The 12270-nt window shown below is 33.7% G+C and overlaps 1 protein-coding gene across 7 annotated transcripts in view; it reads right to left on the bottom strand.

Moving 5' to 3' along the window:
* Positions 1-50: 50 nt before the first annotated feature.
* Positions 51-12270, bottom strand: part of LOC113393095 (sex determination protein fruitless) — a 70507-nt gene continuing 58287 nt past the window's right edge. For 5 of the 7 annotated variants that reach the window (XM_026629797.2, XM_026629798.2, XM_026629799.2 and 2 more), the window contains 4 exons: positions 10166-10393; positions 9869-10090; positions 9375-9489; positions 2135-5555 (listed from right to left, as the gene is read on the bottom strand). In XM_026629797.2, coding sequence (XP_026485582.1) covers positions 5239-5555; positions 9375-9489; positions 9869-10090; positions 10166-10393 — 882 coding nt within the window. In that variant the 3' untranslated portion in view covers positions 2135-5238. Of the gene's footprint in view, positions 1561-2134; positions 5556-6328; positions 8267-9374; positions 9490-9868; positions 10091-10165; positions 10394-12270 lie in introns of those variants that run through there. The other 2 variants (XM_026629801.2, XM_026629796.2) reach the window with 2 other exon arrangements.

Raw genomic sequence — 12270 nt, 5'->3', positions numbered from 1 at the left:
AACATAATTTTATTATTTAATAAGAACCATGAAAAAGAATGAAACTCTAATTCAGTATTTACATTTAATAAAATTATTTACAACATTAATGCAGTAACGTTATCATTTATGTTTCACTAACATTTATGAATATAATTATATTATTCCATTATCAGAATTACTTAAAAAAGGACAAATAAGGTCAGTATTGAGATCATAAACAAGACATTGCAGAATTATCAATGTTTTGTACGTATTTTTTTAAAAATTGTCAATAGATGTTGTAATACGTCAATTTTCTTATAATGTATTATGCGTCTAAATATAAGTTATTTATATACGATTATATTGAATATCATAGAATTGGAGATTCAGAAATTGTCAATATTTACAGAATGAAAATGACACATAATTTTAAGCACGATAATTTACACACATCATCTATACATACATACCTATTCGTACGACATTGGACCATTATAAGCTAGTACCTAAACACTTAATATAATGCAATTTTCAATGCTAATATTTATACAAAAATATAATTTAGGAATAAAATAATATACTTAGAATTGATTTAATGGCTCGATACGATCAAATGTTTAGCGTATTTCAATTTTGAACACGAATTTAGAGCCGAGATTAAATATTAAAGTTTAGCTAATTTAGATTTACAATATATAATATTTATTTACAGACCATGTTTCCTCAATCCTATCCGCAATCACAAGCTGTTGCCAATTCAGTCTTACACGTTACGTTTCCACCATCTTATCTTTAACATACAAAATATTATTCAGTAATAATTTCTTCATTAAAATCGGATGTGCTTTGTGCCAAAGGATATGAATTTAAACAGTTTATGAAATCATTATCATTTGTAATATGTGTTCGGTAAACATATAAATAAAAGTTATCAGCTTTAAACTAGACATATGCATAAAGTAAATATTTATTAACTTTATTTAGTCTTAGAAAGAGTTTAGGTCTAATTCTATTCACAGACAATTAATACTGAATATTTTTATGCGACATTGAGTACATAGGTAAGAGCATCGGGCTAAATTTTAAAATCTCCGTTTCATCAACGGCGTAAATGACGCTCACATTTCATCCAAAATATCTACCCACGATAATTTTACCCTGTAAGTGACAACATTTACCATACACAATTAAAGAACAATAAATAATGCACGAAAACGTGCCATAAATTATTATCTACGTACACGAAGATAAATGTAAATGGCGTCAATATAATGACAAAACTACGTATAACAAGAAATAAAGTCGGCGTCGGGTCGGCGGGCGCCGGCGCGGGGTCGGGGGCGTTCGTGCGGCGCGTCTAGTGCTTGAGCAGCAGCGCGGCGTGCTTGAGGCGCAGGTGCGAGCGCAGCGTGTCGATGCGGCTGTAGGTCGCGGGGCAGTACGGACACAGCGAGCGCTGCGCCGTGTGCGAGTGGAAGTGGTGCCAGCGGTTGGACACCTCCTTGCCGCACGACTTGCAGCGCCACAGCGCCGCGCTCTCGGCCGCCGCCACGAACATGCTGTGGTACGAGTACTGCGGCGCCGCGTGCGCGCGCTCTGCAACGACACGCGCCGCGCGTCACTCTCTGCACTCCACTACCCACTACCCACTACCCACTAGCCCACCCGACCGCCAATAATTTGCAATGCGATGTTTTCAATACTCCTCTCGTAGCTGGCTTAGTAAGTCGAGAGTTTTATGTTTTTAAAGTTTATTGAGGAACTTAATTTGAATTAAATTAGTTTCAACGATGCTTTGTTGTGTAAAAAATCACATAGATCGCTTTGCAAAGTTATGTGGACGGCACCGAAAATTTTCTAACAATGAACATCTATAATGTTGCCACACTTAGGATATATACGAAATGCATATAAGTACTAAACTTACTGTAACAATTAACGGTCCACGGCTTTCAACAATACTTTCAGTTGCACTATGCCATCCACTGTCATGCACCATTAATGTAATTTCGATGAAAGTGTGGGTTTTCAACTAGAAGCATTGCTGTATACGTACACATAGACTGCGAGTGTTCAGGCTGCATGAAGGCCGTGCATTCGTACTTAAACGGTACATAACAATTTGCAAATGGGGTGGAGCGTGTAAAACGCACAACTGAAACTACACGGATTGTAACATACCACAATTTAATGTAAAAATTAGTAATAAATACAACAGATAAATGCAGGAGTTTGCAACATGTTAAAATTGCATTACATAACATCAAACAATGTGAAATAAAAATTGCATTAACTGCTTGCATAAAACAAAATTATTTAAATTAAACTTTTAACGGAGGCATCAAACCAAGACATTAATCAATATAATCATAAACAACATATCGTTCATAAAATTTTCATGTAAAAATATAACAAGACTGATAAACAGCTGTTAAGGTACGATTTGACACCCCCGACCCTATTAGTATTAACTATTGTGATATACGACACTATAACAAATTGGCTAATGTTACAAAGAAGAAACAAAATAAAACATAACTAGACCATTGCTATCCTGAAAATAACCATAGAGCTCATCCTGCACTCCATTGATTCCAAATGATAAAATCACATTCGTGACGTTATAGGTAAATTTTAATAATATACAATAAATTGGAATATTTATTTCAGGCCAAATAAGTGACTAGGTCCTCAAGACCTCATTTTCATAAGACTAAATTTAGTAATTCGTTAACCTTATGTGTAAATTCCATATGGCATAAAGTTAGCTTTCATTAAGTTCAATTACGTGGTCACCGTATAATTATTATTAAGTTGCACACTTTCTGAAAGCTGAAAAGAGATCAAAGGGAGATATTTTCTGAGCCAAATGATGTGATACTCCAAAATATTTTGGCCAGACACTATCATAGTATCCTAACCTAAAATATCTAAAATAAGATTCTATGTTACTAGTTGATTTGCTATAGCAAATTCAATATTTTAAAAATTGGTCTCGATTGATAATAATGTACAAAAATGCGTTCAAGATTAGATGAAGCGATTCTTAAACTCCACTGGTTCCTACTGGGCAATGGAACCCGTACCGGATACCGGATAGCTATGATCTATTCAACAATAGACTTTAACTTGCGCGATAATAAATTAATAAACAGTACATAACTATTACGATTGGCAGAGGTAAACAAGCTAAATATTAATATTACCAGCTATAAAACCTGTACATTGCCGTAACCCAAACTTCGTTTCGCTATGTAGAAGTAGAAATTAGCACTTTACTTATGTAAATACAAATTGGTAGTTACTCTCTTTCAAAGACATTAATTACTTTAAAATATGCTTTAGTTTGGTTACGTTATTAAATAACTAGTAATATTGCACTGAGTATGAAATGTCATCAAATAATAAGCGCCCACATTATTAAAGAACGGTCGATATAAAAATCTTTAATATACTTAAAATTAAATATAAATCTTTGTGGAAGAAACGTTTGGTAGTATAAGATTTATCAGTAGAGGAACAAAGGAGCTTAGTGCTTACATTTCAAGTGGGCCCCTATATTCAATAGACAAAATGTATAATCTAGGTACGAGTTATGACTATTTTTAAAAAATTGCACAAGTGAATTGCATGTTCACAGCTACTAAACAGCACTAATGCCAACTTAGAAAATATGTGAAACGATCACGGTCACTATTTGGATGCGGTCATTTCTCACCGTCAACAAACATTCAATGTTTTTGGTAGAAATAAGATCTGATTTATACAATCGGCGACTTAACAATCTAGATACATTAGTAAATTTTAAGAGGTCCGAAAAAATTAAGATAAAAATCTCGAGTGATACTGTAATCTCTAAGTGTGTATCTATACGCCGAGACGTATGCTTAGTACCCGTTGAACACAGATGCGACCTCAGCCGGATGCTAGACGCCTTACGTTAATGCAAAGTAACTAATCATTAAAACATTAATATTACAATAGGAGTCGAATCGTAGCGTGTTAACACTCTTGGTTCTAGCACCATTCCATTTTATCACATTTCAGTTACCGTACCACTCTAAGTGTTTAGCTAAAAATGTAACAATCTTAAATCTTAAATTGAAAAATACATACATAAACGCTAGGTTAGTCCCAATTGTAGAATGCCAATATTAGTTACTAAATGCGCAACCTCGAATCGTTCCTCCCTACCTTAAAGTAATTGAAAGAGGTCTTGGACCTCCAGCACCGATCACGACTTACCAAAACTAAACCTACCAACGATAAAATAATAAAACATGTTAACATTGCAAGTATTATTACTTCTAGTCGACAACTCAACTCAACTCGATAAACGAAATCAAAGTTACTATATCATGAATCAATAAAAACAAACAACACTAATAAATCATATTACATAGTTATATAAATATAAAATTATATTAAATCAGACAATAGAATATATCTAAGTATAAAAAAAAAACAATCTCCGTAAATAGATCAACTAGTCTAGTATAAAAATCTTTTCGTATGTTTCCTTAGGCGCTATCCGTTAATACATCACAAATCCTTAATAATTATCCATCTTGCAAAGGCCTCATAGAGTTACAAATGCATCTACACTGAGATTCAGTCAATATTTATATGTCGTTGACCAACGACAGATCACAATCTCTTGCCAGTCCTTATCGATCCATTCTGTTGTCGTTCCGCACCAATCATAGGATAATAATATAACATAAATATAATTAGCTACAGGAAACTCATAATTTCCTATCTAATGAATAAATATAACAAGACAATGTGGGCCCGCCCGAGGGCAACCGTTAATAGCCAGCATCATTTCGCGGTCGCACCGCTACTCGACATAGTGTATATTTAAATAGCTTAAGATTTCTATCGATACAATATAAAAAATAATATGGTAATAAAATTAACATCATATTATTGCTTTTGCCCGTTCCCGTATAGCGATTGGTATAGAAAAAAATTTGCTTACCTATTCATATAATATACGCTTCGAGTCGTCGTAACGGAGACGTCAGCTCGAAGGTATACCCCGTAACGGAATAGTCTACATAGTACTTCCTTACGCGGAATCATATACAAGGTCACACTGGGGCAAGTCAAATGCACAACCGAGACAATACTAAAACGAGTGTTAAGAACTCAATTTAAGGCCCGCTTAAGTAATAGCACTTCAGCTTAATCCTAAATAGGAAAACGTTCGGAGGCGAGAGAGCTGGCTGGGCGCGCTCACAGAGCGTCGAGGCCGAGCCAGTACATGGACAATCAGTCGAAGCCGGCGTCCAGGTGCACGTTGTTGGCGAACAGCGGCGCGTGCGGCGCGTGCGGCGGCGCGCCGGCCGCGGACTCGAACTTGCGCGTGTCGGGGTTGTACGCGGGGTGCTTGAACTTGCAGTGCGTGCGCAGGTTGTCCGAGCGCGTGTACGTGGCGCGGCACAGCGGGCACTCGAACCGGCCCGGGAAGTGCACGTGATAGTGGTTGCGGATGTGCGTCACCACCTTCCCGCACAGCTTGCAGCGGTGCAGGTTGAGCGCGCCCGCCACGCGCTCGAACGTCAGCCGCATGTGCCAGCCCTTCGAGCCTGCAACCAGCGAGCCGTCACTCCTGCGCTCACAACCCCGCCCTACTCTACTCGGCCGGTGTCGCCTTCGGTGGCTTTGGTCGGGGCCGTCTCTTTAAAATGGCGTATTCTACGCGTCTTACAATGGTTATTTCAATATTTGACATCGTTTTATGAATAGGCCATTTTACAGAAAAGTCCTTTTTTAATCCAGGGATTTTTATAGCTATATTCGGATAGCTTCTGTAATATCTTTTGGAATATGTCAGTTTTATAATATAACATTTTTAAGTAGTCCGATTTAAACAGCAGAATTTGAATTGAGAAAAAAATTAAAGATAACGTGTTATTAAAAGGTATTTAATTATTTCTATAAACATGTGACGGTTATATATTTCGTTAGTACCGGCGACCGAATATTATCCAAGTTCTACTGTTTTCTCAAAAGACTTTGTAACATATTAGCACTATTGAAAAAGCTTTGATACAAATTTGTTAATGCTATGCTATTTATGCTTTTCCTAGCACTATCAAAAGCGTTTAGTAAAGTATTTAGTTAAAAATTATTGTAACCAAAATAATTTCGAGTAATGATAGTTTTAATAAGAGATCCATGCAGAAATGAATCAATGATTGAAGAAATGGTGTTTGTTATTCGTCAGTGTTAATACATTTGCACGTGATATCGTTTATTACTGTCACCAAGGCTGTATACAGAATGCAGTAGTTTGAGATATAGGTCTACCATAAATAAAGAAAGCATGGAAGGAGGATGAAAATGAAAAGAAAAGAGGTTAAAAATAAAGGAATATATTTGCAACTAACACACAGTAACGATAGACTTACATACAAAATTAAGTATAATTCGAATTAATGAAAATAAATTATTTTTAAAAATTACGGTTCCTAAAATACATAAGCAAAGATCAGTCTTGTACACACCTGACAAGTAGTTTCCTTAAAATTACAAAAGGAACAATAAGAGATCATATACGTGGTTTGGTGTGTATAATTATTATGGACCGGATTTCATTTCATGAACATAATGTTGAAAAACGTTTACCGTGTAAAAAGCAAAACCCGTATACCTTAATTATAAAAAAAATGATATCCGGCCTATTTACATTTACAGTAGGTACACAATATAACTGTAATACATAATCAAATATTAGTAACAATTTAAAACATTTACGTGAACAAAAACCTAAAATATCATTTTCTATCTTCAAGAGGATATTTATACTAAGGATTAAAAATGAATATCAATTTCAAATGGAACTAGTAATATTCATTAATTTGATTAATGTTTAGGTAGGTTTGATTTAAAAAAATATACTTTCGCTGTCTTATTTAATATTTTTATGTTTAATTCGTTTCAAAATTTACTATATTCTACTTTTGAAACTTAAATTGAAACGATTATTATCTGTGTTAAGGTTTTGTAAGGAACTTTTGTACCTCAATAGTACAGTTAACAAAAAACTAATTGTTTGTTTAATAAATAAATAAATGTATATTTGGCTATTTGATTTTTATTTAGTTTTTGTAAATCAAATACACAAATTATAATAAATTAAAACTTCAACTATTAATAACTGATCCTGCTTTTTAATATTTTTCTAAATTTAAAAACAAATGTTTGTTGATTAATTCTAACTTCTACCTAGACATTGATCTGTAATAGTTGCATTAATATTCTTCCTTCATTATAATATTAAATCCCATGTGAATGAATATACTTATTATTATAGTTAAGAGAGATGATGGATGAAGTTCCGAGGAACAGAATAAATAATAATATAATTGTGAACCATATACAATAAAAATGAGTATTGCTTTATTATAGTAATGAGTACAAAAATTAATTTATACCTAGATGTAACAATCTTGAGACAATTGAACGAGTGAAGTATTTCATATTAAAAATACATTGATGACTCTTGATCAAGAAAATATATATTTTATTTTGTTAATGTTAAATAAAATAAACACACCACACCTTAATTCTAATTAATACTTATTAGTATTTAGGTAACTGTTAGAATCATTGAGTAAGCGCACTTTAGTTAGTTATGATTTATTAACATATAGTTTAGTTCGTTATGGACAGAAATCATACCATAGAAATGTCCGTTTCCGATAGAACAAAATAGTACTATTAAAACTAAAAAAAATATTGTTCGTTGTATCCTCGAAGTAAAATAATTTCTAGCATCGATAGCAGATTTAAAAGATTAAGGTATTTTCTTCTAATTCTAATCTTGAGACCAATTAATTAAGAGATAATATTAATACATTTTCACGAAATCAAAAATGTACATTAAATTAAAAAAAGTCTGTAAGATAAGATTGCATTACACGAAATTTTTGGTTTGTCTAGATGTAATCTTAAATTTTCTATCTAAGAGAATTTATCTAACATTTCGTTTGTATATTGGAAAGATTGTTTGGACCTAAGACGGAACAATGTTTCATTCTCAAATGCCTTTTTAAATTGTCGGCACGCGTTAAAATGATCGGACACAAAGGGCACTTATGCTGTTCTGGATTATGAGATTTCATGTGTTTCTTTATATTGCTAACATTTTTACCGCATATTTTACAGGGCATGGAGCCACTATATGGTTTATGATTAAGTGCTATTTTAAAAGTTTTTACTATGTTTTCAATATTTGCTATATTGTGGCCAAATTGTTCCTGGGGTATATCGTTTTCGTCGGCATATTTTTCACCTGTAAGATACGTAACTGCTTGACTGGTGATATTTTCAATCTGACATGCTAGTTTCAAACGTAACGACCTTTTATGTACGTCGACAAACAACTACATCTAGCACACTCCGATTTAACGCTCTGTGACCTCTACACCCAATTTGACATGCCAACATTTTTACATAACTAAACGCTTATACATATCTCGCAAGTATTATTTACAACACCTACGTCCCACCGGGGGCGCCAAATCATATCATTTGATAAACCATTTCACACCGATTTCTTCATAAAATAGAAAAATATCGTAAAAGCATTAAAGGAAAAGAAAGTAAAAAGCATTTAATGTATGATCTGTGCAAATTAGTCGAAATGATAAAGCCACATTACATATCATGCCGAGGTCGTATGCGCATGCATGAAGATGAGTTACTCATATAATTATCTAGGAATGCTTAACCCGGGATTCATATGGGAATATATTAAACCTTCCTTTATAATTATAAAACCTTAAGCAAATAAAAATTAACAAATTAAATAAGCACTGAGAGGAGCCCTCCATTCACGTAAATTACGTACATTAAAAATGTAAAAAAAACCGTCCCGTTTGTATATTGAGGAAGTTGTTAAAAATATATTAAGCACAAAAATGAATTAAGTGCTACTGTGACATGTGACATTACCGTAAGATAGTCATAAATAATATTTTTAATCGAAATAACGGAATAACGGGCTGATCTCAATTTGAAAAAACACGGCAATTTTATATCACATTTTATTACGATCACCAACGAAGACTTATAAATATATAATCATTCAAAAACGAGATTTTTAAATAAATATTCCTGTACTTAAATTTAAGTTTTATGAAAAAATTATAAACCTATTTTATTATAAATTAAATATATAGGAATTTGTTATTTTATTAAAAGATATACTATCTAAAAGTATGTACTACCGAAAATATATATTTCTTATCTAAATACTCTTTAAAGCTTTAGGATAACTAATTTAACAATTTTTTTTTAAATTTATAACATAATTACAAATAACAACATTTTCTATTAGAAATAATTATTTTGTTGTAGTTTCTTTGGTGATCGTCATTTTTAAAGGAATAAGGACTCACCATCTATGGTGTCTGTCTGGTCCGGGTGTGGTTGCATTATAGGCTCGCTATCGTTGCAATCGTTGCTCATTGGGTGTTGCGTCAACATAGAAGCCATTTCATTGACTCCCATACTCTGAAAATTTCACAATGGTTTATTTATATTTTGTACACTTCTCATTTTTAATTTTTGCACAAAATATTCTTGAATAAATATTCGTCATAATATCCCGACTTCACCTATAAAAAAAGTTAAGTAACGATTTTATGAATTTATGTATGTGTTATATATATATAATGTACCTCGAGTCGAGATGCAAATAAATGTTTTAATTAAATTTGATTGAAAAAAATATTGTAAATGCTAAACAAACTAAGCAAAAAGCAGACACAAAACATTATAAAACATTGTTTTCAATTTCGCATTTCAAATGTGAGATCGGTTGTATATCTCTGAAAAGAACTCCAGTATCCCAGTATGCCATCAGTCGTCGCAAGAGACACGGGAGACTGACCGGCAGATGAGTCTGGTCGTAGGGCGCGTGGTGCGGCGGGTGCGCGGCGAGCGGCGCGTGCGGCGTGTGCGGCGCCGCGTACGGCGAGTCCGGCTCCTGCTTCACGAGCGGCGTGTGCGCGGGCGAGCGCGTGGCGCGGCCCAGGTGCGCCGGCGGCGGCGTCGACGGCTCCGAGCCCGACCCCGTCGACCCGCCCTTGCCCGTGTTGGCCTTCACGTGTCCCTGGCGTGTGATATTTGAGTTATATTTGGGATTCGATTAATGATTCATTATGAGCGATGTAACGAGTCTCGATACCTCGTAGTGCCGGTAGGGCAGCTCTATATCCTCGCGGGGCACCGCCGAGTTCTTCCTGCGTCGCTTCTCCGGCGGCACGGCGTGGTGCGGCGCGTGGGGCGCGTGTGCGGGCGGCTGCGGCAGCGGCGTGAGGGCGGCCGGCGCGTGCGCCGCAGGCGGGGTTGCGAAAGACTCGCCCCGCGACGACAAGTTTTCTGCGCTCACGGACGGCGTCGATCGCTCCTCTGACTGTTGACGGGTAATAAATGGGGATTTCACGTATTTTTTTAGGTAATTTTTCTTTATTAGAATAATATAAATTTTAATCTGTTTCAATATAAGAATTTATAATTAAAGATTTCTATATTTATATAAATATTATCTTAGCATAAACTTTCCAAAATAGCTAAGTAAGCCGGATCTCTGAAAGTTTTTTCAAATAAAAACGTTTAAGTAAAATCAATCCAGATAAAAGCTATATTATAAAATTAAGTTAAAAGAGGAAAAGGAACAATCAAGTATTAGACAACCCTTAATAAATTAATCTCAAAAAACAACGTTCCCGAAAGTGGTTATTTGTGCCACAACAAGTGTGAAATAATATGAGCATAGTATGTTATTTAACATAAAAGATACACATACAATTGGAATGTTATCAACTAAATAATGATTACATTGACATAGCATTAATACATTATAAACAAATGAATTCATGATAAAAATAAACAAAACAAAAGAATAATATGATTTTGTTATAATAGATAGTGTGCTCTTTTATATTTCAAAAGCAAAAACAAAATCGCTGGCTCAACGTAAGTTCAATAAATATATGTAGCCTATATAGGCTATAGGCTCAATTCATACTACATAAAGATATCTAAATACGAATATTATTGTTATTACGATTATTATTCGGTATTCAAAAATATTACAGTAATCAAAAGTAGACTTATAAAATTGACTAATTAATGAGAATCACGGTACGAAAGTGCGAAATTTAACGAATAAAATGGTAGAGAATCGTGTGACAGTTGCTTATTATAACCAGTTTTGAATAAACGAGTTCGTAGTAAAGATGCACACGAGATATTTTTGCGTATGCGCATCAATTTAAGGAAATATCAAAATATTTTGGTATAATGTATATAATCAGCTATGTTTTTGTTTGAGTTTTACCTTAATATTTAGGAATTATAAGGAACTATATTCGACGTCAAACTATATAACCTGTAAAAATGTATGTATTTATAAACACCTCTTCTAGTTAGGTATTTGCTTATAATAAATTTTATTTAATAAGAATTAACCACGAAACAAAAGTCCTTATAAATCTTAAAATCATCAGTTGGCATTAACTAGGCAGTAAATTCGTATATAAAGGGTCAATGAGCGTTCACCAAAATTTCAAGGTCGGCGCACCGTACCTACTGTCTCTACGCAATTTACCAGACTTGTCTGTCTGGCACGCTCTATAGTCTATTACGTTCGCATATTGATGCCATTATCATCCTCAAGCTTCGAATATAACACATAAACTACTAAAATTTCGCAATCGTAATATTCTTAAGTTAATATATTTATAACTGTTTTTTATTTTAATTTCTTACTTGGCCACATTTTTTTTACAAGGTGTTCAACAAAGAAACAACAAAGACTAGTATAATCTTTATTTATTTGCTTCGAAATTCTAAAATCTTTTTGCGTTCTATAAAAAATATGCGAATTAAAAATCTATGTGACCGAATAGTTGAATCAATAGGACTTCATTATTCTTATTGTGAACATTGGGAAGCGTTTGTATTTAAAAAAAGTTAAAAAAGTAATAATAAGTTATCACAATATTTTTACTTATTAAGTTTTTTTGCGATATGTTCCTAATATATCTTGATTATCTTATTAAGTCACGCAAACAGTTTTAAGTGAAACGGTCTTTTAAACGGTGATAACATTGTGATTATGTATATCAGATGAATTAATTCAAAGTGTTAAACAGAATTTCTCAAATATTCCCAAATAAAAATGATAATTTTAGATAAATTTACAACTTACAAAGACAAAGAAAAGAAATTTAATGTATGGTTACATTTGCTTTATCCGTCCGGTTATTATAGACTAGAAACTAAAAC

Source organism: Vanessa tameamea, chromosome 12 (assembly GCF_037043105.1).
Source record: "Vanessa tameamea isolate UH-Manoa-2023 chromosome 12, ilVanTame1 primary haplotype, whole genome shotgun sequence".
NCBI classification, from domain to species: domain Eukaryota; kingdom Metazoa; phylum Arthropoda; class Insecta; order Lepidoptera; family Nymphalidae; genus Vanessa; species Vanessa tameamea.
This window is presented reverse-complemented; position numbering and strand designations above follow the sequence as displayed.